This window comes from Moschus berezovskii, chromosome 6 (genome assembly GCF_049115385.1).
Source record: "Moschus berezovskii isolate FMDL1 chromosome 6, NW_MosBer_1.0, whole genome shotgun sequence".
NCBI lineage: Eukaryota > Metazoa > Chordata > Mammalia > Artiodactyla > Moschidae > Moschus > Moschus berezovskii.
The window spans coordinates 62360867-62388841 of NC_142465.1; the positions used below are offsets into that span (position 1 = coordinate 62360867).

Below are 27975 nucleotides of genomic sequence, written 5' to 3' on the forward strand. Positions count from 1 at the left end.
TTCCGCCGGGTTGCGTAGCAGCGGTGGGCGGAGCAAAGGTTCAGTCCCACACGGCGGAGAGTGGTCGGAACCCTCTCGCGTCTTCTTCCCCTTCCCCTTCCCCTCCCAGGAAAGGCTGGGACCCGGCACCCGGGCTGTCTCTCGGCCGGAGCGGGTACAGAGAGTCCAGACCGCTTCCAGGGCGGTGCGTACGGCGCCTGCGCGCGCTCCCACTTAAAGGAGGGTGTGGGAGGGAGGGGGCGATGTCCCAGCGGGTTTGAGGTGGGGGTTCGAGATATTGGAGGTCAGGAGAAGGGATGAGAGTAAAGATGAAAAATGGAGGAGGGGAGCAGCAATAGGGAGGAGTCCAGAGGTGATAAAGGGGCGCTGGTGGGTGGGTTGTTGGGGTGATCCATTAGAATGGGGGAGCCTTAAAAAGTGCAGGAGGGGGCCTTTGCTGGCTGGAGCACAGGGAGGAGGGGACTTGCGGGAACAGCGTGGTGTTTAAATAGGCAATGATTGACAGGCCGGGAGCGGAGGAAGGGAACATTCTGAGGGCCAGCCTGGGCAGGGGCCGCGGAACCTGAACCCCCGCCCTCGAAGCGCCATAGCTTGGCTCCTCTCCCATGCCTTGTCTTTGGCAGCCTTGTCTTCCTCCTCCATTCCTTCCCCTCTCTCCCTCCCACTCCTCTATGTAGGAATCTCACATTCCTTACATCCCTGCCCAGGGTTTGCAGCCAGTCCCTCTTCACAGGCTTCACACACCGGAAAGCCTTCTCCAAGCCAGAACGCAGAGGAAATTGAGGACTGGGAAGGAGGGAGCTGGAGAAGGAGCAGAAAGCTGAGAGGGGTGAGAGTGTTGTTTCGCTTGAGGGACTGACAGGCGTCTTCATTCAGAAACTAACTTCGTTCCACCTAGTAGCAAATGCAGCTGTTAATGAGACCACTGAACCACTGTTCTTGGGGACTGGGCTGTGATAAAGTCTAATCCCTTCCTGTACAGGTGGTTTTAGTCTGACAATAGAGCAAGAAGCTGATATTGTTGCAGGCTGCTAGTTTTCCCCAGATAGGAATGGTAGGGAATCTGAGAGATGCAATAATGTTACTGCCCTGTGTGTCCAGCCGACTTTGTGGCTCCACCTGGATGGAAAAGAAGAAACAAGCTTCTTTCCAGTGTTTCCTCGTGGACCCTCAGAACTCTAAATTTATTTTGCATTCTATTACTACAAATACCTCATGGTGTTTGTACGAATAGTGGTATGAATAGCAGTATTCAGTGTGCTTTCATATTTATTATGTCATTTGATTTTCCTGGACAATATGTAAGGTAGATAAGTCAGTTATCATTTTCCCTGATTGACAGGTGAAGAAATGGAAAACTGCAGAAGGGATACATGGCTTGTTAAAAGTCGTACATCTGGCAGAGCAGGGACCAGAATCCAAGTCTCCTGACTCCAGGTGCCCCTTTGTTTTGAAAAATCCTGTTTTGTTCTGGTCAAGAGAGCTGTGAGGGGGAAAGCTTTTTCCAGGATGGACAACTGTTAGTCTGGAACTTGTCTCTAGAAGACTGAACATAGCGCTGATTCCTGGAAGCTTTTCTTGAGGTTCAGGGGTGGACGCCAGGCTATTGGGAAATACAATATTGTCAAAATGGAAGAATCATTGTACATTCCTCTGTATTATGGATGGGAGAGACCTATCAACTTCCCCCCACTGCCCCCAACTACAGGGAAGAGAAAGTGGACCTGGCCTGGCACCTTTATCCTCTGATTAGTTTTTAAATACTGTACTAACATGGTATGGCTGCTGAGCATAGTAAACTAATGACCCATGTACCAGACTCAGGATGAGGTGGTCTCTGTTTTATGGATAAAAATTGTCATCTTTCCTAACATAGTCCTTAATATTGATCGATGTGAAGGTGAGGAAAGGAATTTGAGTAGTTTCTGTTCTGCATCTGAAGCTTTGTCTCCCTCTACTTGGTTTCATCCTTTTAGTAATGGGAGTTTGGTCTTCCCAGTTGTCTGTCCTGGAGTAGTTTCCTGATTGACTGCCTCTTCATTTTTTTAAAAAGAGCCTGATCCCTTCAGGAATATTTCCAGACTTGAAAGTAGAATTACACCTATACCAATATTCTTGAGTATCTTCTCCTTGTGAAACAGTATTTTCTGAGTGGAGAGTAGGACAGAATTCTTTTTATATGAAAGCACTTTGGAAACATTAAAGCATCATACCGTGCCCGTGAGGTATCACGGCTCTCCGCAGATTTGGATTTGCTGGCATTCCTTGCAGTTGTATGCACTGAATAAAAGAATCTTTTCTGTCTCAAACAGCTCCTCTTCCCTGCCTGCTTCTTGTCCCTTTCTGTCCCCACCTCAGCTGTGTTTGAATCACTTGGCCCAGGTGTGTGATTCCTTAGCAGATGACCTCACTGCTTACAGAGTAGCCTGTGTGCCTAACCCTGAAACCTGTAGCTCTCAGTGGAGTTGTCTTGTCCTCCTCAACCGACCGTCAGATCCAAGTCTGTCTCGTTTCACTGCCAAGTGCAGGTAGTGTTCCTGACTCACCTTTTTCTTCCTTGTTCCTATTAATAGAGTGCTCCCGATTGTGACATCACATCCATCCCCTTGGCGATGGAGCTTGTTACTAGGAAGGAAGACTCAGTCGGAGAATAGCCAACAAGATGGGTTACTGGGAGCGTCTCCTGAGTGGCACTGAGTGGAGGCATCAGGGGGTCGGAGCCTTGTGAACAGGGAACCTGCCCCCCAACACTTGGAAGGTAAAAAGCGTTGATTCAGAACCCCCTTCTGGGCTTCAACCCTCTTCTCTGCTAATCTGAATTCCTTCTGCTCTTGAAAACCTGATTCTCAAAACTCTTTTCTGCATAAACTTTTCTGTGATTAACCTACGTCAATTGTTCTTCATTGTATACTTAAGTCTTCCATGAACTATTAACTTTTACTTGTTGATAAATTGTTAAATTTTACTATTTTTGTGTGTTTTGTATCCTGCGTACTCACTTATTGAACTCAAGCCTGCACATTTGTTTGAGGACAAGGATTGTGCTTGCCGTTTCTTTTACATGTCTGTTACATGAAGATGAGATTGGGGGTAACCACACAAATAGTGCTTGGTGCTGATGACCAAGGTGGCGGGGGAGGGGGGGGGCGGTCCTTGCTGATCTTTGAGGCCTGGTAGGCCTCACTCTAGGTGTTAGAGTTGTTAGTTGAGAGTATTTGAAGGATTGTGTGACCTCTGGATGCTTTTTTATTTATTTATTTTTTAAAAATGTTTATTTATTTGGGTGTGCCAAATCTTAGTCACAGTATGTGGGATCTAGTTCCCAGACCAGGAATTGAACTCAGGGCCCCTGCATTGGGAGCATAGAGTCGTAGCCACTGGACCACCAAGGAAGTCCCCCTCTATATTGTCTTTCAAATTTAACCAATTAAAGTGTGCTGAAGAAGCCTGACTTTAAAAATTCCCTGTGCTAAATCTAGTCTGGATCACAGATTTCTGGAATTAAATGGGACCAGAGAGGCAATGAGGAAACTGAGTTCTAAGAGCTCAGTTCCGTAAGAGAGGGAGTGACTTCACTCTAAGGATTCTATTGCTTAGATGAAAAAGACCACTTTCTTTCATTTAGACAGGAGAGTTGCCTAAAGAGAGCAAGGTCAAACTTGGCTCTCATAAAGCCAGGGCACCTTTTATAATATAATTACCCCTAATTTAGCCTATTTTTGTACTTACATAGAACTTGTATTGTCTTGGATGCTTCATTTCATGTGGAGTAAAGGGAACTGAGGCCTAGAGGGGTGAAGTCAGTTGCCCAAGGTTACTGCTCGGTAATAGAGCTAGAGTGCCACTCAGGTTTCTAGATTGTCAACTCAGTTTTCTTTTTCCACATCTGTTTCTTTATTGGGAGACAGGGAGATAAGATGAAATGTTTTAGGGACTCCCGTGAGGCACCCTTCACCAGCTACTTTCTTCACTAGGTTGAAATTCCTAGGAGTCACCTGTTTCATTACAGTGGGGCAGGTTATGGGGCCCTTTGCCTTAATGTCTGGTGATTTGTAGTAATTGGTGCTGGAGAATTCTCAGCCTTCTGTTACCTGTATTGTATTCAGGGCATGGATGTGAGAGAAGGAGTAGAAGGAGATTACAGCACATATGCTTGGATTTTGCCGGTATGTTTTTGCCAGACATTGGTGACAGCATACCCAGTTACTCTAAAATGGGAATGGTCGCACTGACGTCTGTGCATGTGAATGTGCATGGTTTGCACACTGGTACATGGGTTCAAGAAACCCTGAATAAGGGAAGGTAAATGTTCGCATGTTTAGCAACAATCTGTTTTGAATTCCTAGCTCTCTCTGGGAGTAGACCAGTGAAAACAATTGCAACAGTAAGTTACAAGGGTGTAGGGAGTGGTCTAGTAAAGTTCTCAAGTTTTTATTTATTTATTTGAAATTGATTAATTACTTATTATTTTTGGCTGCACTGTGTCTTCGTTCCTGTACCTGGGCTTTCTCCAGTTGTGGGAAGTGGGGGCTACTCTAGCTGCGGTGCACAGGCTTCTCATTGCAGTGGCTTCTCTTGTTGTGGAGCACAGGCTCTGGCCCATGGGCTCAGTGGCTGTGGGACACAAGCTTAGTTGTTCCGAGGCCTGTGGAATTTTCGTGGACCAGGGATCATCAAACCTGTGTCCCCTGCATTACAAGGAGGATTCTCGACCATTGGACCACCAGGGAAGTCACATTTTTATTATAACACTGACCAGAAATGTAGAGACATCCCAGTGTAACATTGAGGAAGTACAGCCTCATAATTACCTGCTTTGGTTCTGGCCTGCTGGGAATGCAGTTTTCAGTTTGCGTTCAGGATGTTCAAATTGGGTAAGTTGGCAGAACTCCTATAAGCCTGAAGCGACACTTCAGTGCTAATTTAGTTCAACTCCCCAACTTACGTGAAACCTTCCAAGGCCTTTCCCTGTTCTACAGCTCGAGGAGGAGATCTAGGAAACTGTGCTTCCAGTGGCTATGGTCACTGGCTGTGATTCTTGCAGTCTCTGTGGTTTCAGTTTTATTAAGGCTTCTGTTGCTAGGGCAGTAAGCAGTTGAGTTCTTGTGAGGCACCCCCCTTGAAATGAGACCCCACCCCTGTGATAGTCCCACAGTAATGTTGAGAGTCCTAGAGAGAGAAGGACTAGTCACAGAGCCTATCCTGTCAGCTTGACTGTCTGCCCAGGGGCCAGGTGAGACAGGGCAAGGAGCTGGCTTCCAAGGCTGTGTATAACCACTTCCTTCAGCATGTTTCCATAGACAAATCGGAAATATCCTAGTCAGAACGAAATCTAAATTTCCCCTTAATTCTTGAGGTCGCACCTCTGAAAGAATAGAGTTAGAGGAAGGTGGATAAAACAGGAGCATCTCCAAGCAGATAAAGTAGAGGTTTCGATTCAGAAAGAACAATGCCAAGCATCTTTGCAGAATTCTGTAAACCTTGACTTTATGGTGGGAACTTTGTAACTCCTAAGCCTAGCTGGTGGCTTCTTACACCCTCTGACCATCTCTGTACCAACTGAGGCAAGTTCTCTGCTATTTCTTTTGGGGATGTGGGATCCAATGAGACCTCACTAAGATCAGTTTTCAGAATTTGTAGTCTTCCTTAAGATAGCATTTTATTTTAAATATTTATTTGTCTGCACCAGGTCTCAGTTGTGGCATGCAGAATCTTCTAGTTGATCTTTAGTTGTGGCCTGTGAGATCTAGTTCCCCAACCAGGAATTGAACACAGGTCCCCTGCATTGGGAGCATGAAGTCTTAGCCACTGGACCACCAGGGAAGTCCCAGGACTGTTTTGAAATTAAAACACAAGTGAAGCACACTACAGATTCTCAGCCTGCTTTCTACATTGCCACATAGCAACGAGAGAGAGAAAGAAGGGTATTGTTTTAATTTATCCCCTTGCTCTAAGGTAATTGATTTTTTTAAAATTAAGTCTTGCAGAAATATATGCTGTAGATCAAAATTATAATCTCAGTAGATTTTTAAAATTTGTACACAATATATTCCACTTAAAGAAAGAAGTTTTTATATAAATGGGACCACCACTATATGTTCTGTTTTTGCAGCTTGCATTTTTCAGTTTGAGAGGCAGTTTAGCATAGCAGTTAAAGGCTTGAGCCCTGGGGCCAGTCTGCCTGGTTTGGGATCTGGCTCCACCACCTGTTAACTGTGTGATTTGGGGAAAGCTTTTTTTTTTTTTTAATGTTTATGTATTTATTTGGCTGTGCTGTGTCGTAGTTGTGGCACACAGGATCTTTTATTGATAGTTGTGGCATACAAACTCTTAGTTTTACCATGGAGATCTAGTTTCCTGACCAGGGATCGAATCCCAGCCCACTGCATTGGGAGCAGGAGGTCTTAGCCACTGGACCATCAGAGAAGTCCCTCGAGAAGCTTTTTAACCTTTGTGCATCTCTTTCCTATCTGTAAAAGGTAGATCATGGTCATGCCAACCTCACAGAGTAACTCATAGTTATTGTAAAAATCAGTTGAGTTAATATGCCAGAAATGTTTAGAATTGTGCATAGGACGTAGAAATACTCAACAAAAAATGATTTAATTATTATTTGGTTGTGTAAGTAAAACATCATTGTAAAAAAAAAAAGGAGTAAAAAACTAATAAAGCAAAACTCTGAGTGAAATTAAAAGTACTAATAACATGGGGAATATAGTCAATATCTTATAACTCTAAATGGAGTGGAACCTTCAGAAATTGTGAATCACTGTATTGTACACCTGTCACTTATATTGAACATCAGCTATACTTCAATTTTAAAAAAAAGTATGGAGAAAAAAAGTAAAAGTACTAAATGTTTATACTTAGGGACAGCTTCTCTTATATGCCTTCAGATGCTCTCCAGCATAAGTGTGTACACACATAAAATGTTTTTAATGAAAATGGCACTGTAGAATATATACTATGAATAAATGTTATTTTACTTATATAAATAATAAACTTCAATAACCTAAATAAACAAATATTAATAAAAATACCTAAGTCATATTAATGCTACACTGTGTCCCATTTTAAGGGTATAAGGAATTCTACTGTATGTTTGTGTCACTTCTGATTGTTTTGTACTATTATAAACAATACTTAGATAAACAACCTGGTATATTGTTTTGTTCACTTGTGTAATTATTTCCTTAGGCTAAGTTACTGAAATTAGGATTGCTGGATAAAAGGTATATATTGTTTTAGGATATTGACTGACTTTTTTGTTATGATTCACCTTGATTAACTTTTTCTTGCAAGAGAACATTTTTTCCAGACCTTGCTAAAGTGTATAGCATGTTATATGTGTGTGTTGTATATGTTACATGATATAAATGACACATATAGTATATGTGACATTGAGTGTTTTGGACATGTTTTTTCATTTAACCTTAATACTTTCACAGTTTAGGATAATAAATAAAAGTATTCCTTTATGTGACTATTGAGTACACACACTCAGAGAAAATCTTTTTCAAAGATGCAAAGGGATAACTGAGGAAATTAAAAATTTCCCCCATTCCTGTTCCTTAATGACCCTTCTTCAGCAGCAGCCACTAATGGCCATTTCTGGAGAGTTCCGCGTGTATGAAAGCATACTCATATGCATTCATAATACATATGCACACATATGTATTATATTTTGCACTTATTTTGGCACATTTCCATATACTATTATATGCTTTAGTTTTTTTCTCTTAGCAGTATATCTTGGAAGGCTTCATACCTGGTACATTTTAAGGCAGTAATAATTTTTTTTCCTCTGATTAATATAATAGCTATTATAGAGAAACCAGATTACACTTTGTTTATTTAATTGAGGTAGATATTGTTAGAAGCTTCTCTGGTGGCTCAGATGGTGAAGAATGCGCCTGCAATGCAGGTGATCTGGGTTCGATCTCTGGGTCAGGAAGATAGATCTCCTGGAGAAGGAAATGGCAATTCACTCCAGTATTCTTGCCTAGAGAATTCCATGGACAGAGGAGCTTGGTAGGCTATAGTCCATGGGGTTGCAAAGAGTTGGACACGACTGAGCGACTAACACTTTCACTTCATTTTCAAGTATTGTAAAGTCAGAGTTCAACAGCTGAATTATGGGTATCGGGTGATATTTCTGCTATCATGTAGAGGCTGTCTCAGGTAGCACCAAGCCATTATTCAGAACAGCACAAACCAGTGTCAGGTTGCATTAACTGAAGTAGAGAGGAAAGGTGATAATAGTTCCATTGTGTCCTTAGAGGTCGGTCCACAGGTAAAGCTCCCAATACCTGTTTTAGAAGGACGTAGGTACTCTAGATGCTATGGGAGAGTTGAGTCTAGGCTAGATACTTCTCTTCTGGGCTCCTGCTGCTCTCTATCTTGACCTTTCCCAGGACTGTCTAAGCTCAGGGTGACTGACTCTTGGATACTTTGGAGAGGATTCCAGCCCTGGTGTGTTAAACCAGATGGTCTCTTATGGTCCATTTCAACTCTAAAGGCAAAAATAAGACTGTCTTAACCAGGTCAATGGGGAAAACTGTATTTAAACAGATCTATATTCAAGTTTGTGTCCTACTCTTTAAATCTATTATTGGGTTGGCCAAGAAGTTTGAGTTTTTCCATAAGATATTACAAAAAATCTGCACAAACTTTTTGGCCAACCCAATATATCATGTTATTGTATATTCTTCATAAGCAGCCTTTAAAATACATATACTCGGGCTTCCCTGGTGGTCCAGTGGTTAAGAATCTGCCTGCCAACACAGGGGACATGTGTTTGATCTGCTGAAGCTAAAGCTCTGATACTTTGGCCACCTGATGCGAAGAGCTGACTCATTGGAAAAGACCCTGATGCTAGGAAGATTGAAGGCAGGAGGAAAAGGGGACGACAGAGGACGTGATGGTTGAATGGTATCACCAATTCAACAGACATGCGTTTGAGCAAGCTCCGGGAGATGGTGAAGGACAGGGAAGCCTGGCGTGGGTCGCAGAGTCAGACATGACTGAATGACTGAACAATAGCAGCTGGGAAGATCCCGAATACCCCGAGGCTACTACTGAGCCAGTGCTCCAGAGCCCACAAGGTGCAACCACGGAAGCCCTCCTTCCTAGAGACTGTGCTCTGCAGCAAGAGAAGCCACCACAGTGAGAAACCTGTGCTCTGCAACGAAGAGTAGCCTGCACTCAGTACAGCAGAGAAAGCCTGTGCACAGCAACAAAGACCCAGCATAGCCAGAAATAAAATAAACAAATAGATGTTTAAAAAAAATAAAATAGATATGCTAGATATGCTCTTCCATCGGGTGGGCTTATGTTACCATAATTAAGTGTAGCTGTACTTTACTGTTCATTTAAATGAATGTGATTGGCTGATTTTTAAAAGTTCATTAGTGTGATTTTTGAAAACCTGTCGACCTCTTTCAGTACTATTCTTCTTTCCTGCTTTTTTTTTTAAGCCTTAATTAAAAAATTTTTTTTAAATTTATTTTGGCTGCACTTAGTCTTCATTGCTGCACTCAGGCTTTCTCTGATTGCAGCGAGTGAAGACAACTATTCATTGCATTGCACGAACCTCTCATTGCAATGGCTTCTCTTGTCTCAGAACACAGGCTCTAGGGCTTTTGGGCTTTAGTAGTTTCGGGTCACTGGCTTAGTTGCCTCATGGCATGTGGGATCTTCTCACAGGGATCAAACCTGTGTCCCCTGCATTGTCAGGCGGATTCCTAACCACTGGACCACCAGGGCAGTCTGTCTGCTTTCCTGCTTTAAAGGTGTCCCTCTTTCTGTTTAACATATTTCCTGGTTTCCATCCTACCTTTCCCTCAGTGACCAGATTCTCATCTTTACTTTTCCTTCTTCAATGGCGCTTTCCTTTTGGTACATACTCATCCTCAAACCTTCCTTAGCACTGAGGAACAAACACCCCTGCCCAGCCCTTGCTCAGCCTCCTGTGCTTCTCTAGCTGGGTCTCTCTCTCCCTTTCTTCCTTGGAAGTCAGGCTTTTGACAGTTTTCTTCAGTCCCCTTCTCTCTGTCTCACCTGTTCGCTGTGAGCCCTGCAGTCTGGCCTCCACTCTCAGTGCTGCGTTGGCCACAGTGCCACCCAGCACCAGGTAGCCCCCTCTGCTCTGGGCATCCACAGTCCCGTGTCTTGGCACTTTCTACTGTTTTTAGTCTAACTTGTGTTTGCAGTTTTTGACACTTCTTTTCCCTCTAAACATTCCACTTCCTTAACTTGTGTGTGTGTGGCAAAAACATGTAACACAGAATTCCCATCTTAACCATTTTTGAGCATACAGTTCAATAATGTTAAGTATATTCACATTGTTGTGAAACAGACCTCTGGAACATTCTCATCTTGCAAAACGGAAACTCTACTCATGAAACAAGAATTCCTCTTTCCTTCCTCCTCACCACACCCCCAACTCCCTTAACTTCTGTGACTCTCTTCTCTCCAGGATTTTCTTTTATCTGGGGCTAATCTTTTTCAGTCTCTCTTTTTTTTTCCCAGGCTCCTTTTAAATTTCATTATTAAAGTCATTATTAAAGTATTTTCATACACTGTTGGTGGTGGTGTAAATTGAAAGGGCCTTTCCAGAGTATGGTATGGAAGTATCTAGAAAACAAATAGCAAGCCCACCATTCAGCCCAGCAATTCCAGCTCTTGGTATCTGTCCTAGGAGAGAGATTTGTTCTGATGCTCCAAAAAATCATGTTACAGGGGTGTTAATTGCAACATGATTTGTTTCAGGGGAAAAACTGGCAATCAGGCAAACTTCAGTCCTGAAGGGAATGGCAAAACACATTGTAATCATGGCTTAGACTGGTGGCTTGAAAGTTCTTAACCACTAGAATATAAACTACATGGGAGCAGGGCTTCCTTCATCCATGAGTCTATGAGACTTCTCTTTCGGTCCAGTGGTTAAGACTCAGCTTCTACTGCAGGGGGCGTGGGTTGATCCCTGGTTAGGGAAATAGATTCTGCATGCTGTACAGCGTGGGCAAAAAAAATATATCTGTGTATAGCAAAGGAGGGCAGGGCAATTGAAAGAAGTAATATTCACCAAGCAATGGATGGGGAGAGGAAGGTGGGAAGAGTGGCTTTATTCTTTTAAAATGAGCATAAAGTCATATATACTACTTATGAAAAAAGGAAAACCAAAAAATAAAGCAAAGAATCATTGCTCCCTAGTGTTTTATAGACTTCAGAACCATCCTCATTGTCTGTTTTCATTCTGTGTACTTTCCCTTGTGGCCTTTCAAAACCCATCAGCTATTACCTTCAGGATTTCTGCTTAGAATCTGAAACTCTACATGTCCAAGACTAGGATCATTACTTTTTACCCCATCCTGAATTTTTTCAAAGTTTCTTATTTTGGTAAATAAGAATTCACCACTAATTATCCTAAGCAGAAACAAAAGAATAATCTTTTTATTACTTCCTGAACTAATATAAATTCCCTCTTTTAAAATTTTTGTTTATTCATTTTATTATTGTTATTTTTGGCTACACCACGCAGTTTGCAGGATCCTAGTTCTCCAAAGTGGAAGCGTGGGAGTCCCAACAACCACTGGCCTGCTTGATTCCCGATTCCTTCTCTTAAATGCCTTGGTTTGAACCTTTATACTTTTTTTTAATCTTAATTCTTACAATAAACTTCTACAAAGATCTTACTTTCTCTAATATTCCCTATCCCCTATATTTTTTGCTGCAGCTGCCAGAATCTGCCAGTCTAAAATAGAAAGCTGATCATGTCAATTTCTTAAAGATCCTTCAGGTATACACACACTTAAAGAATCTCCCCCATAACATTCTTACTGATTACATAGGAAAAAATAATAGCTCTTAGAGAAACCTGACAGATAGCACTTAACCAAAGGGTCAAAGCTGGTACCACCAGGAACAGTACAGATCAACATTATGTGCTCCTGATGATATAATGCATTGAGAACACAATGCTACTTTGTGGTATTTTTGCCTAAAATGAAACCTGAATTTACTTATTTATTTTAAATATTTATTTTATTTATTTGGCTGTGCCAGGTCTTAGTTGCAGTATGCCGAATCTTTAGTTGTGGCATTCAGATTCTTAGTTGCTGCATCTGGGATCTAGTTTCCTGATCAGGGATCGAACCTGGGCCCCCTGCATTGGGAGCTTGGAATCTTAGCCACTGGACTGCCAAAGAAGTCCCAAAACCTGAATTTAATCACGAGGAAACATCAGACAAATGAGAGGCATTCTCATATATAACTGGTGTGTATTCTTATTTATTTATTGGCTGTGCTGGGCTTTCTCTAGTTGCAGTGATTGGGGGCTACTTTCCAGTTGCGGTGCATGGGCTTTGTCATTGTGGTGGCTTCTCTTGTTGCGGAGCATAGGCCCTTGGCATGTGGGCTTCCGTAGCTGCAGCACGCAGGCTCAGTAGTTGCGGCGCACGGTCCTAGTTGCTCGGTGGCATGTGGGATCTTTCTGGACCAGGGATCGGACCTGTGTCCCCTGCATTGGCAGATGGGTTCTTATCCATTGTACCACCAGGGAAGTCCAGTGTGTATTCTTAAAAAATGTCAAATTTATAAAAAACCAAAAGGATTTAGTAACTTTTTCAGTCATAGGATTAAAGAAGTTTGACAACTCAGTGCGTAATATAATTCAACATAATCTTGAATATTCTTTTGCTCAAGGAGATTATTGGGACAACTGGAAAAACTGGAAAAAATGGTTTGTAAATATAGTATTACATCAATGTTAATTTCCTGATTTTTATAATTTTACTATCAATATAAAAAATGTTCTTTTTAGGAAATACAGTGCACAGTATTTATTTAGGGTTAAAAGCATCAAGTCTACAGTTTACTTTTAAAAGTTCAAAAAATTTTGATCTATCTATATCTATATATATATATAGGAGTTATAAATGTGGTTAAATGTAAACATTTAAGGAGTCTGGATGAAGGATATATGGGATCTTTGGAAGTCTGAAATTGTCAAAATAAAAAAACCTGTAAATTTATGTCAACAGAAATCCTTCAGTTCAGTTCAGTCGCTCAGTTGTGTCTGACTCTTTGTGACCCCATGAATCACAGCACGCCAGGCCTCCCTGTCCATCACCAACTCCCGGAGTTCACTCAAACTCATGTCCATCGAGTCGGTGATGCCATCCAGCCATCTCATTCTCTGTCGTCCCCTTCTCCTCCCGCCCCCAATCCTTCCCAGCACAAGCTGGAATCAAGATTGCTGGGAGAAATATCAGTAACCTCAGATATGCAGATGACACCACCCTTATGGCAGAAAGTGAAGAGGAACTCAAAAGCCTCTTGATGAAAGTGAAAGAGGAGAGTGAAAAGGTTGGCTTGAAGCTCAACATTCAGAAAACGAAGATCATGGCATCTGGTCCCATCACTTCATGGGAAATAGGTGGGGAAACAGTGGAAACAGTGTCAGACTTTATTTTTTTGGGCTCCAAAATCACTGCGGATGCTGATTGCAGCCATGAAATTAAAAGACACTTACTCCTTGGAAGGAAAGTTATGACCAACCTAGATAGCATATTAAAAAGCAGAGACATTACTTTGCCAACAAAGGTCCGTCTAGTCAAGGCTATGGTTTTTCCAGTGGTCATGTATGGATGTGAGAGTTGGACTATGAAGAAAGCTGATCATCGAAGAATTGATGCTTTTGAACTGTGGTGCTGGAGAAGACTCTTGAGAGTCCCTTGGACTGCAAGGAGATCCAACCAGTCCATTCTAAAGGAGATCAATCCTGGGTGTTCATTGGAAGGACTGATGCTAAAGCTGAAACTCCAATACTTTGGCCACCTCATGTGACGTGTTGACTCACTGGAAAAAATCCTTCAGGCACTCCCATAACTTTCAGGTTTATTCTAACCCTACTATAGTATCCTAGGGTCTTCATTACTCTTTAAACCATCCTTCTTCGAGCTTCTAATGCTATATGCTGTCTCTACTGTTGTTTGAGCCAGGTTTTGGTTGGAAGATACAGAAGCCCAACTCAAAGTAGCTTAAATAAAAAGAGGATACACAGGGTGACTCACAGAAACCAAAGTTAGGAAGGCAGCTGGATCAGGAACACACCTGCACTCTGATCTCAGGACTTCGCTGCTCTCATCCAGGCCTTTCTCGCTGTGCCCATCTCAGTCCTTTCTTTCCCTCTGTAGATTTGCCTTCCTCAGTGAACACTGCACACAGAGAAGGAGCAACTCCTCTTGCTTGATGTCAAGTTCAAATTCTCAGAGATCCGATCTGTTGGCCCCGATTGGGTTGCAGGCTCACCCTTGGCCCGGCCAGCTGCAGCCTAGGGTCAGGTCTCTGTACTAGTGGGGCAGCTTCTCTGGGAGCCATGCGGATGAGAGAGAGGGAGTAGGATTCCTAGAGTGAACAATGCCATGGTGTGCACTGCAACGGTCAGTAATGCAGGGCCACAGAACAGGGACCCTGGACTGCTCTCTCTTGGCCCTCTCACCAGCATCCTCATTGTTCAGTGAGTCGCAACAAGGGGAATCACAACGGGCCTTTGTTCTGGGTTTTACATTTCACTTTATGATGTCTCTACTATCACCCTTCATGTTCTCACTCTGATCCATTACTGTTGATGGATTATTCAAAAGAATGTTGACATAAGAACAGAAGGTCAGAGGTCTCAGGAGAGACAAATATATGGATATCCCCACTGTTTTTTTAACTTTTTATTTATAGTTGATTAATGATGTTGTGATAGTTTCAGGAGCACAGCAAAAGTACTCATTCAAATGTATACATGTATCCAATCTCCCCCAAAACTCCCCTCCCATCCAGGCTGCCATTTATCATTGAGCAGAGTTTCCTGTGCTATACAGTAGGTCCTTCTTAAACATAGCAGTGTGTACATGTTGATTCCAAACTCCCTAGCTTTCCCTTCCTTCCATCCTTTCCCCTGACAACCATAAGTTCATTCTGTAAGTCTGAGAGCCTATTTCTGTTTTGTAAATAAGTTCATTTGTATCATTTCTTTTTAGATTCCGCACATAAGGAACGTCATGCGATATTTCTCCTCTGACGTCACTCAGTGTGACAGTCTCTAGTTCATCCGTGTTGCTGCAAATGGCATTGTTTCCTTTTTATGGCTGAGTAATATTCCATTGAATATATGTACCACATCTTCTTTATCTGTTCCTCTGTGGATATTTAGGTTGCTTCCGTGGGTTGGCTATTGTAAACAGTGCTGCAGTGAACATGGAGGTGCATGTATCCTTTCAGACCGTGTTTTTCTCTGGGTATATGCCGAGGAGTGGGATTGCAGGGTTATATAGTAGCTCTGTTTTTAGTGGAATTTTTTTAAATACTCTGCTTTTAAAATTTTATTTATTTACTTTTGGCTGTGCTAGGTCTTTGTTGCTTTAGAGCTTTTCTCTAGTTGCATCAAGCAGGGGCTGCTCTCTAGTTGAGGTGCTCAGGCTTCTCATTGCAGTGGTTTCTCTTGTTGCAAAGCATGGGCTCTAGGGGCACAAGCTTCAGTAGTTGTGGCACGTGAGCTCAGTAGTTTCAGCTCACAGGCTTTAGAGCACAGGCTCAATAGTTGCGGCACATGGGCTTATTTGCTCTAAGGCATGTGGGATCTTCCTGGATCAGGGCTCAAACCCATGTCTCCTGCATAGGCAAGGCAGGTGTATTCTTTACCACTGAGCCACCATGGAAGCCATATTTTTAGTTTTTTAAGGAGCCTTTATATACTGTTCTCCACAGTGGCTGTACCAATTTACATTCCCACCAGCAGTGTGGGAGGGTTCCCTTCCCTCCATGGATATCCCCATCTTAGAGGAAGATAGCCAGACCAAGGTAGTTGAGAGTGACAATTTCAGAGGCATTGTTAGTAAGCCCAAGGTCCTGAATGTAGATCCTAGAAATGGAGGAACAGGAATGCAGAGAAATGGTGGTGATGGAGGTCAGTGTAATTGTAGCAATGTCATGGGGTATCATTGTTCCTATATAAAATGGGTAAAGAAAGCTGAGTGCTTCCAAAGTGAGCCTTGTGATTTCTTATCTCCATTAGCCTAGTATATTAGTTAGGATCTTGTCTGATTAAAGAGACAAAAACCCAGCTCAAACCAGCCTAAACATAATAGGGAATTTATTGGCTCTGCTGCTGCTAAGTTACTTCAGTCGTGTAACTTATATTCAGAAAGTGATTGTGGCTTCAGACATGGCTGAATCCAGGCCCTCAAATGATTTCATCTAAATTTTGTTTCTCAGCTCTGCTTTCTTTATTGTGGCGTCATTTATTTATTTATTTATTTTGGCTGAGCTCTGTGGCATGTGGGATTTTAGTTTTCCAACCAGGGATTGAACCTATGCCCCCTGCAGTGGAAGTGCAGAGCCCTAACCACTGGACCACCAGGGAATTCCCAATTATGGTGTCATTCTATAAGTAGGCTCTCCTCATTAATGGCAGGGCTGGTCACTGACCACTCTGAGTTGTATATCCTACCAGCTATACAAACTCCTTGAGAGTCCCAGGCATTTCTCTTATTGTCCTGGGTTGGGTCACATGTCCATCAGGAACCAGGATATGAATCCTAAAGGAAAACTGTGATGCTCTTTACAGAAAATGGGATGGTAGGTAGGCAGAAATACATGTCCACTATACTCTGTTTGCTGGGAAGCGCCTAGTTAAAGCAACATTTAGTCACACCAATATTTTATGTTTTGTTAAGAACTGTAGCTTGGTGTTAAATTGGATGTAACTTGTGAGTTCCTACTCTTAAGGAATTTTTAATCAAGTAGTAGAAATTGGATGTGTACGTAAATAGGGAATTAAACAACCATAAAGTTGCACTTATCTCACACGCTAGCAAAGTAATGCTCAAAATTCTCCAAGCCAGGTGTCAACAGTACGTGAACTGTGAACTTCCACATGTTCAAGCTGGATTTAGAAAAGACAGAGGAACCAGAGATCAAATTGCCAATATCTGTTGGATCATCGAAAAAGCAAGAGAGTTCCAGAAAAACATCTACTTCTGCTTTCTTGACTATGCCAAAGCCTTTGACTGTGTGGATCACATCACAACAAACTGGAAAATTCTTAAAGAGATGGTAATACCAGACCACCTGACCTGCCTCCTAGAAATCTGTATGCAGGTCAAGAAGCAACAGTTAGAACTGGACATGGAACAAAATACAGGTTCCAAATCAGGAAAGGAGTATGTCAAGGCTGTATATTGTCACCCTGCTTATTTAGCTTATATGCAGAAGTACATCATGAGAAATGCTGGACTGGATGAAGCACAAGCTGGAATGAAGATTGCCAAGAGAAAGATCAATAACCTCAGATACACAATTGACACCACCCTTATGGCAGAAAGTGAAGAAAAACTAAAGAGCCTCCTGATGAAAGTGAAAGAGGAGAGTGAAAAAGTTGGCTTAAAACTCAACATTCAGAAAACTAAGATCATGGCATCTGGTCCCATCATGGCAGATAGATGGGGAAACAGTGGAAACATTGACAGACTTTTATTTTTTGGGGCTCCAAAATCACTGCAGATGGTGACTGCAGCCATGAAATTAAAAGATGTTTGCTCCTTGGAAGAAAAGTTAAGACCAACCTAGACAGCATATTAAAAAGCAGAGACATTACTTTGTCAGCAAATGTCCATCCAGTCAAAGCTATGGTTTTTCCAGTAGCCGTGTATGGATGTGAGAGTTGGACTATAAAGAAAGCTGAGTGCCGAAGAATTGATGCTTTTGAACTGTGGTGTTGGAGAAGACTCTTGAGAGTCCCTTGGACTGCAAGGAGATCTAATCAGTCCATCCTAAAGGAAATCAGTCTGATGTTAAAGCTGAAACTCTAGTACTTTGGCCTGATGTGAAGAACTGACTCATTTGAAAAGACCCTGATGCTGGGAAAGACTGAAGGTGGGAGGAGAAGGGGATGACAGGATGAGATGGTTGGATGGTATCACCGACTCAATGGACATGAGTTTGAGTAAACTCCGGGAGTTGGTGATGGACAGGGAGGCCTGGTGTGCTGCAGTCCACGGGGTCGCAAAGAGTCGGACATGACTGAGCAACTGAACTGTACTGAACTCCCTGGCTGTCCAGTGGTTAGGGCCCCTGGTGAGGAACTAAGCTGCCACATGGCACAGTCAAAAAAAAATACGTAAATAATGGTTACTCTTGTGTATTGAGTGCCTAGTATGTGCCAGCAAACACCATGCTAAATGTTTTTCATGCATTGTTTCTTACTTATACCCATTTCATCTATTTAAAAAGTCATTTAGGCCTAGGAAGTGTACATGCCCTGCCCAAGGTCATACAGCTAATGAGTAGTAGAACTAGGTATGTAAATCCAGTCAGTCTTAACTCAATCCAGTGCTGTATTTTAGTTTGTACTTGACCTAACAAAGCCTCTCTGCGTCCATTCCTTTCCCCACCCTTTTATTTTCCGTTTTTATTTGTTTGTTTATCTTTGAGCCATGCAGCTTCAGGGATCTTGGTTCCCCGACCTGGGATCAAACCCGGGCCACCACAGTGAAAACGCCAAGTCCTACCACTGGACTGCCAGGGAAATCCCCCATTCCCCACTCTTGGAAATTGAACACAATAATTCTAAATTTCTGAGAACTTCTTGATTGACATAGCTTATCTTTTTCAGGACATCACAGTTTGATGGCTGGTCTGTAGATTGTCTACTCTTACATCAGGTGCCCATCCTTGCTCCTAGTAGCCCACTAGTTGGATGTCCACAGGGGAGTTTCAGTTACTGTTCAGTGACGTCTTATCTGGGGCTTCCCTGGTGGCTCAGTGGTAAAGAATCTGCCTGCAATGCAGGAGACACAGTTTTGATCCCTGGGTCAGGGAGATCCCCTCGGAGAAGGAAATGGCAACCCACTCCAGTATTCTTGCCTGGGAAAAGAAATCCCATGAACAGAGGAGCCTCGTGGGCTACAGTCAATGACCTAGCGACTGAGCATGTACACACAATGTCTTATTTAGGTTTGATCTTTAGGAGCCCAAGGAAGGGGTGTGGCAGCCTAGCTGCTCTTTGAGTGTTCTCTTTCTTGAACTTCCCTCCCATCACCATTGCCTAAATTTAGACTCTCACTGTTTCTCTCCTGCCTAGATGTTCTTCCTGTCTCTAATCTCAGCCCCGTTTACAGAGTGATTTTAAAAGATAACTTTTATCATCGTATCTTTTAAAGGCTTTCAGTGGTTCCCTGTAGCCTTCAGGGTAAAGTCCAAATTCCTTGTTTAAGACTCCCCATGGCCTGGCCCTTGCTTGCCTTTCCAGCCTTGTATTTTGACACTCCCTCTCTTGCACCCTTCAGATCATCCTTTTTCTGAATCACTTACAGTTCCCTGAACTCATCATATATCTCCTCTTACTTCTGGGCCTTTAAATACACTATCTCATATGCCTAAAACCCTAATGTCTCAGGCTCCCCCACTCTCGCCCACCCTCACCCCACCCCCCGCCCCAGCAACCTAGCTAACTACTTGTTTGTCCTGCTAGTGTCCTGGAAAACTTCTCAGCCTCCCTATCCTTTCAGCCTGGGTTAGGTATTCAAATTTCTTGCCATCATAATGCCCTGTGCTTACCCTGAGAGCATTTATCATTTCATATTTTAAGTGTATGTTTATATAAAATCCTTTAATTCTCCCATTAGAATTAAATTTCTTGAGTCAGCTTCCACTGCTGCCCCACAAATGACTGGCATGTAGTGGGCTCTCAATAAATATATATTGGACAAATGAATGGGTTTTGGCAATGAGATAAAGTTGACATATCTGTATTCTTCTGAACTGGCCTCTTTTTCCTCTGTTGTTCCTTCCAGGACCTGGGTTTCAGTGATGAGACATGGGGTATGATGTAACCCGTTTCCAGGGGGATGTTGACGAAGACCTTATCTGTCCTATTTGCAGTGGAGTCTTGGAGGAGCCAGTCCAGGTGAGTCGGGTTGACGGCAGGTTTGGTGAGGCAACAGATGATAGTGGAGCTAATTAGAAAACATTCATAGGAAATGGGGCCAACGGGGAAGTCACTGTTCAGGCTCCCACTCCCTACACCCCTGACACACGCAGACTAGAGGTTTGGGGCAAAGGAGCAGTGGTGGCGACACCAGGAATAGGGCCTTCCAGAGTCTGTCTAGTGGCGGACACCGCAGAAGTGCAGCTGGTTCAGATTTTCTTTGGAGGTGAGGTTTTCATGCTGTAAAATGGTCAGCTATTTGTTTCTGTCCTCTTGACAATAGCTTGGTAGCTTCTTTTTCTCTTCAGGGGCTCTAACTAGGTTCCATCTTCCTTTCCACGACTGAACTTCTGAATTCTCCTAATGAGTTCTCTCTGCATTTTCATGATGCATTGTCTCAGGTTATCAGCCTGCTGCTGCTGCTAAGTCGCTTCAGTCGTGTCTGACTCTGTGCGACCCCATAGACCACTGTGCAGCCCACCAGGCTCTCCTGTCCCTGGGATTTTCCAGGCAAGAGTACTGGAGTGGGGTGCCATTGCCTTCTCCTGTCAGCCTCAGGGCCTGCCTACTGTTTAACAGATAGGAAGTGGGGAGTTGTATGAACTGATCTAGTTTTCTTCCTGGGATTTATTGGTGGGGGAAAAGTTTTTAATGCAGCCATGTACTCTGCATTGTGATATGAAAGCTGCCACCTTCACTAGGTCATTTCTTTACCAGCTTTGAGAGACCAAAGATAATTGTGTCTTCCTGGGGCAAGTATGAGGAGAAGCTCATGATTACCAGGCAAGTATAATGAACGAGGTGAATTCTTAACAGTTGTATTCATGGGACATCATTCTGCATGGTCCTTATTGCCTATACTCTGTAAATACCAATTAAATCTCTGCTGCTCCTCTGGCTAGGTGGGGATAATTCCATGTTCCAAACCCAGACACCAGTCAGTGAGGGCTTGTGGCCCTTCCCCCACTCACTCCTTATAACTCCCTGAGGCTCTCCTTGATTCTTGGATTTATTCTTACTCTCCAATTGTCAGCTACCCAAAGGAACACAGATGACTGAACTGAATGAAAATCAGAATGCATTCCAGTGGCAGCAAATCCTGGCCCTATCCCCCTGCCTTTATAGCGTGCTGCCAGGTCGCACTAGTGGTAAAGAACCTGCCTGCCAATGCAGGACACGTAAGAGATGCAGGTTCGATCCCTGGGTCAGGAAGATCTCCTGGAGAGGGAAATGGTAACCCACTCCAGTATTCTTGCCTGGGAAATGCCATGGGCACAGAGGAGCCTGGTGGACTACAGTCCATAGGGTTGCAAAGAGTCAGACATGACTGAAGCGACTTAGCACGCACGCATGCCATTAGAAGCAGATTGGCTGGGTGTGGAGCAGGCTCTCCTGGTAGTGTCAAGAGGTCATGAGGTGTGTCAGTTCCCTCTCCACCCTGGCAGGGCCTTGTCTGTTTTCTGGCACCTTCATTTGAGGTGAGTCACATGTGGAGAAATCAGTGGCAGTTAGTGACTATCTGAGACAGAACATCCTCCCCCACCCACTCAGGCTTTACCTTCTGAGGAGCAGGCCAGGTTAATGGACGCATTTCCAAGGACAGAAAGCTTCTGCTAGGGAAGCTGATTTCCCTACATCATTTTTTTTAAATAGATAATAAATTCATATGGTTTATAAATCAAAACAGTAGAAAAAGATATATGGTGAAAAGTCTTAATTCATTTTTGTCCCAGTCCACCTAATCCCCTCATCGATAGCCATTTCTATTAATTTGGTATCCTTCCAGTGTGTATGGGGGCAGACACAAGCAAGTGTGAATGTACACATATATTTGCCTACCTTTCTTACACAATGGTAGCACCTTCTGTATACTTCTGCAGGGGTGGCAGGTTTAGATAGAAAGGTCATGAAAGAGGTTCAGCTGAGCTGAGATCTGAATAAGAGGCCAGCAAAGGAGGGCAGCAAAAGCAAGAGAGAGGAATGAGTGGGGTGGGAATAGGAACAGAGAGGAAGCCAGAAGGGCCTGAAGTCAGCGCTGAGAGCGTGGTGTGAGGAGAGGCACAGGGCCAGATCAAACGGAATTTTTAAGTCCTGGGCAGGAGTTTGGATTTATTTTAGGTGTAATGGGAAACCATTGTAAAATTTTAAGCAGGTGAGGAATATGATCCAGTTTGCATTTCTAAACGATCACTCTAGGTGCTGAATGTAGGATGGATTATAACGGGGCAAGGTAGAAGTAGGAAGACCAGTTAAGAGACATGATAATTTAGATGAGAGGTGATCGCTTGAACTGGGTTAGTGGTAGTACAGATGGAGAAAAGTGGACACACTTAGGATTTTTTTTAGAGATAGGGTCTAAGATTTTGAAAAGAATCAAATATTATGTCTTTCAATGTACTGACAGTTGGATTAATGATATTGATAATGACTTCTTTTCTTATGAAGCCTTTGTATGTTACAATCTGTGAGCATTTTGAAGGCAGAAACTGTCTTACCTTTTTTTAACTTAACCACGTAGCAAAATGTTTGGCTCCTAAAAGGCACTCATCCATTCATCAACATCTAGTAAGTGCCCGCTCTGTTTACCCCATGCTGGAGGCCAGAGAATCCTCTCACTTTGCATTATCAAGGAAGTAGGCTGAAATATGATCTTTACAAAACTGAAGAGAATGTGATTCGACAAAAATCTAGACCCATTTTGGAGTGTAGGCATTGCTCCTTGGGACTCAGGACAACACCTTAGGTTGGGCCTCATAACATAAGAACTTGGGGGAGCTCCCTGATGGTCTAGTGGTTAAGGATTCGGCACTTTCACAATTGTGGCGTGAGTTCAATCCTTTGTTGGGGAACTGAGGTCTCGCACCCAAAAATAAATGAACTCCTGCCAGTAAGTCTCTGCCCCCCTCCCCCCAACCCATATCAAATTCTGTCCTGTCCATAAACACCTGCCCTGATTGACCTAGACTGGAAAGATCTCACCCTCCTCTGGATTTCTTTGGCCAATTATTGTATATATAATCCAGTTGGCATTTAATAATTGACTACCTTATTATGTCTCTCACTCACTGTACTGGAATGTTATTTATAGTTCTTATTGTTATATAACTTTCTACTTGTCTTATGTCACAATCCATTTGGAATCTTGAGCACAGGAAACATATCTGAAGCCTTACCCATTGTAGATCTCACTGTTGCCGTGACCCCAGGGACCTCTGGCCCTGGATGCTGCGCAGCGGCTTGATAGGCTTTGCAGAGTTATCGTCCTCAGGCTCTTAGCTCCGGCTAATTCTCTTGTGTCCCTCTTGCCCTGCTTTCCCTTCCAGGCGCCTCACTGTGAGCATGCTTTCTGCAATGCCTGCATCACCCAGTGGTTCTCTCAGCAGCAGACGTGTCCGGTGGACCGGAGCGTTGTGACGGTCGCCCACCTGCGCCCAGTACCTCGGATCATGCGGAACATGCTGTCAAAGCTGCAGATTGCCTGCGACAACGCTGTGTTCGGCTGCAGTGCTATCGTCCGGCTTGACAACCTCATGTCTCACCTCAGTGACTGTGAGCACAACCCCAAAAGGCCTGTGACCTGTGAACAGGGCTGTGGGTAAGAGTCCTGCCTTTCTTCTGCCTGCAGAGAGGGGCCTTCCTGTTTATACCCATCTGTGGACTTCCCACTCCCTGCTGAAGAGGTCTCCTGTGTGCATAGGCAAGGAGTGCTCTTGGCCTCCCTGGCTCCCTGCTCCAGGATCTGTCTCATGCTGCTTTCCGAGCTACGATCTTTGTGCTCTTGCTTTAATAAAAGAAGGGAGACAGCGATTCAGCAATCTGTGTGAGACACACTAAAGACTGATTTACTTTATTCCTCCCTTTTGTCCAGTACTACTTCTCTTTGTCAGATTCACTGCTCTAATTTCCAGGCCTCTCATGTTACCTCTGGTCCTATTTTGTCTTTCTTTGGGGTGTAAAATATTTGATTAAATACTGATAGCTGGGGCTTTGAATCTAGGGCTTCTCAGAAGGAATGAGTTCACAGGCAGAATCTGTAGGAGGAACGCAGAGCCACGTGGGAGATAAAACACTGTCTCGGAGAAGGAAAGAGGCCCAGAGGAAAAAGACAGCAAAGGGATATGGGGGGTGGGGGAGCTGGGGAGAAGGAGGTGAAGGCAATAAACAAGAGAATGTTAGAAATGAATGAATGTTAGTAATTTCCGGTAGAAAAAAGCCCTCTCAGCAGTTATCTGCCTGTGCCCACATATCTCATTGAACGCTCCTGTCATGTTCTTTTCCCACCCTGGGTGGCAGCCTGGAGATGCCCAAAGATGAGCTGCCAAACCACAACTGCATTAAGCACCTGCGCTCAGTGGTACAGCAGCAGCAGACGCGGATTGCAGAGCTGGAAAAGACCTCAGCGGAACACAAGCACCAGCTGGCAGAGCAGGTAGGGCCTGGAGAACTCAGAGTGTGTGCCTGTGGGTGACAGGCGTGGATATGAGCAGTGGATCTGTGCCTGTGCCTGTGAGCTTGGTCAGTGGATACTCTGCCTGTGCATAGCAGCGAATCATACTGGAGCTCTTCTTGTTCCTCACTATCCCACCAGTGACATTCATTTATTCACCATTTATCAAATGCCTTCCCCTGAAGGCACTTTGCTAAGCACTGGGGGTACAGCTGGGATTGATACAGTCGTATCCCTGTCTTCCTGAAGCTTCCAGTCTGGTTGTTCCTCAGACCTCTCGATTGCCTTCATTTTGTCTTTCATCTGTTGTCTGTCTTAACCATTATTCCTTGTTCTCCTTCCCTCCGACAGAAGCGAGACATTCAGCTGCTCAAGGCATACATGCGTGCAATTCGCAGTGTCAATCCCAACCTTCAGAACCTGGAAGAGACCATTGAGTACAACGAGATTCTAGAGTGAGTGTCATTTAGGATGTGGAATCACTCTTCCATGTCCTGGCACTGAGCCCTGAGGAGAGAAAAGCAGGGAAGTGGCAGAGGGGGAGGGTAAGAAGAGGGCTGGGCTGGGGCCACTGCTCCTCAGATGCTGGGATGAAGAACAAGAGGTAGAGGAGAAGTGGATCACCTTCAGCCGCAGTAGAGGATCTCATATATTTTTTTGGGTGGATGGAGGGGAAAGGTTACCCAAAAGTTAGGTGGGTGCCCACATGCACAAAACCCTGGGTTAAAAGAGAAAATATGGTCCCTGTCTTCAGGGAGTTTACAGTTCAGAGAAGAGTGCAAAAATCCAGGAAAGTGATCTACAATGTGGCAAAAGCAAGTGAAGTAAACAAGTGAAGTCTCAGATCCCTGTCAGTTCCAGAGTTCTACATAGTTCAGTCTATACAGTGCTGCATGGGACACAGAATAGAGGAATAATTGCTTCATTCGGTATCCATTTTTGTCAAATACTACCTGCCAGGCACCATGTGCTAAGTATTGGAATTTTCAGGAGAAACAACAGGAACCCTACACTTGTGGGGTTTAATCTGGTGAGAAACACTTGGTGACACTCGGATGGGACCAACTAGGGAAAGATCTGGAGTGTCTGAGCCAATGATGGAAGGAAAGAAGAAGAAATCGAGTTAGGCTGGGCGCAGAGCAGGCAGTCGTTACTATTAGGAGAAAAGCCAGTGCAGAGAAAGGGGCTGACCTTCACTGACCACCTCCAACTCCCTCCACATAGGTGGGTGAACTCCCTGCAGCCTGCACGAGTGACCCGCTGGGGCGGTATGATCTCCACCCCTGACGCTGTGCTCCAGGCTGTCATCAAGCGCTCCCTGGTGGAGAGTGGCTGTCCTGCCTCTATTGTCAATGAGCTGATTGAAAACGCCCACGAACGGAGCTGGCCCCAGGGTCTGGCCACGTTAGAGACGAGACAGATGAACCGGCGTTACTATGAGAACTACGTGGCCAAGCGCATCCCTGGCAAGCAGGCCGTCGTCGTGATGGCCTGCGAGAACCAGCACATGGGAGACGACATGGTGCAGGAGCCCGGGCTGGTCATGATCTTCGCGCACGGCGTGGAGGAGATATAGGAGACTGCGACGGGCTCCCTGGACGAGATGAAAATCTGAGGATCCTGTTGTTCCGGCAGCAGGGCCCCCAGTCCTCCCCACTTTCCTTAATACTGTGGCTTACCCTGGAGCCACATGTGTCCCAGCTCTGCCACCACTGAAGGGGGCCGCAGGGCACTCTGCTCAGCCTTTCAGGTGGGAAACCCAGATTCCCTCCTTTGGTCTAATTTCTTCCCCCAAGATGTCTGTAAATTTTCCACCTGATTGGGAAAGTCCCCATCTCTATTTCTGTTTTCCTGCCTAGGGTCCCTGGTTCCAGATATTTTCAGAAAGCACAAAGATACCATTTTCGATAGAGGATCAGGATGGAGCGAGGACTCGCTAACTGTTCCCCTCCTCCAAAGCCTGGGGATCCAGATGAGGCAGGTCTGTTGACTCTGAACAGCACTTAGAGGGCAGCTGTGGGGAGCAGACATCCTGAAGAAACGGCAGAGTGGAACAAAAGCCTAGAAATAAATGAGGCCAGTAGGCCATCACTGGTGGCCCTTAAGGGAAGACTGGACCTCGGTGCCAAGCAATACCCCCCAGGCCACTTAAAGGTGTGGGCTCCTGCCAGGCCTGCGGGTGTACAGTTGGGGATGCCGAATATTTTCAGATGAGCTCTTCTTTCCTACATTTTCTCATGGTTAGGCAACGACAGGGTTGGGGGTGAGGGGTTAGTCTCCTGGGGTGAATGTGCTCAGCAAGAAGCAGGCTGCTGGCTTCTGCTGCAGTTGGGTGGGTGCTGCCTCTGCGGCACGGGCCATGATAGCCCACTAGACCCCTCGCCAGCCCTGTGATTGTAACTAATTATTTTGATAACTTTCTTTGGCCATTGTTGTTTGTTTATATTTCATTCTTTCCCTCCCACTTTTTTTTTTTTTTTAAGAAAGGCCTGATTATGGCTACCCCACTTTTCTAGCCCAGCCACATTGTTGGCAATTTAATTTATTTACCTTTTTTTTTTTTTAAGAAAGGAAAAAGAAAAAAAAATTAACAAAACAGAAAACTTTTCTTTTGCTGTTCCTGTTGTGGGGATTTTTGGATAGGGTGGGACAGGGCTGGGGTCTTTTATATTTTTCCTTTTCAGCACAACCTTTGGCTTTAATATAGGAAGGGCCATGGGAGCCCCTGGCTGAACTGAAGGCTGCCCCAATCTTCCATAACCTGTCTAGGATGAGGCGCTTCCTCTATTTCAGTGATGGATGTGACTGTCCAGCATCACTGACTGTGCCCTAGAGAATTGTGCTCCCAGCCTCTCCAGGGTCTCATGGTAAAACTCTGGATTTAATTTTGAAGAAATCCTACCCGCCACCAGCCCTACACCAGCACCCAATTTCCTTGGAGGTATATAGCTGGGTTCTAAGCTTCACCAGGCAAGATGGGATGGAAATCCTGTCACTGAGCACAGACTGTGCTGTCTCACCCATGCCCGCTATGGGCTTCAGCTCCATTTCAAGCTGCCCAGGGCATTCCTTCATCCCTGGGGTGACCAGCAGAGTAAGAGAAGGGGAGGGATAGTGGGTGTGATTATCTTAATATGCAGGTGAGAGAGGAGCTAGAGGAAGATGGCCATAGGACCGCTTGGAGTTTTATCCCAGGTCAGCTTGCTGTAGGTCTGGGTAGTTGGGTCATGGCTCCACTGGAACTGTGGGGAGGACAGGGACACAGCTTGAAGGCGGTGAGGAACAGTCATATGTTCCAGCTCTGGGACGTTGTGCTCAGGAATTTGAAAACGCTGCTATACTTAGTCTGGTTACTACATTTCTTCCACTCCCCTCTGCCCCTGCCTGCCTTACCCAGGCCCATAGCCTCCTGTCATCACCTTCAGATGGAGCCAGGAAGCTCAGTTAAGGCTTCCCTACCCTTTGCACTAGTGTCTGCAGGTCGCTGGTTGTGTTATACATGTGCTGTTCCATGGGATTGACTGCACTAATAATAAATCTTTTACTCAGC

At 44.3% G+C, this 27975-nt stretch overlaps 1 protein-coding gene across 3 annotated transcripts; it reads left to right on the plus strand.

Annotated features, from left to right (window-relative positions):
• Nucleotides 1-29: 29 nt before the first annotated feature.
• Nucleotides 30-27975, plus strand: RNF41 (ring finger protein 41). Of its 3 annotated transcripts, none has more exons than XM_055394636.2 (7): nt 30-184; nt 2574-2758; nt 19845-19957; nt 23302-23573; nt 24272-24407; nt 24777-24880; nt 25650-27975. In XM_055394636.2, exons 3-7 carry the CDS (start codon nt 19868-19870, stop codon nt 25999-26001), a joined length of 954 nt encoding a protein of 317 aa, XP_055250611.1. In that variant the 5' UTR covers nt 30-184; nt 2574-2758; nt 19845-19867; the 3' UTR covers nt 26002-27975. The 3 variants fall into 3 exon arrangements, with proteins under 3 accessions (XP_055250611.1, XP_055250612.1, XP_055250613.1); XM_055394637.2 differs by lacking the exon at nt 30-184 and adding an exon at nt 754-829; XM_055394638.2 differs by lacking the exons at nt 30-184; nt 2574-2758 and adding an exon at nt 20696-20761.

Bases quoted from the DNA above. Each gene is read 5' to 3' on its own strand.
- RNF41 (XM_055394636.2), top strand. From the start codon at position 19,868: ATGGGGTATGATGTAACCCGTTTCCAGGGGGATGTTGACGAAGACCTT. The intron at 23,574-24,271 runs GTAAGAGTCCTG...CCTGGGTGGCAG, and splicing joins ACCTGTGAACAGGGCTGTGG to CCTGGAGATGCCCAAAGATG. The intron at 24,881-25,649 runs GTGAGTGTCATT...CCCTCCACATAG, and splicing joins GAGTACAACGAGATTCTAGA to GTGGGTGAACTCCCTGCAGC.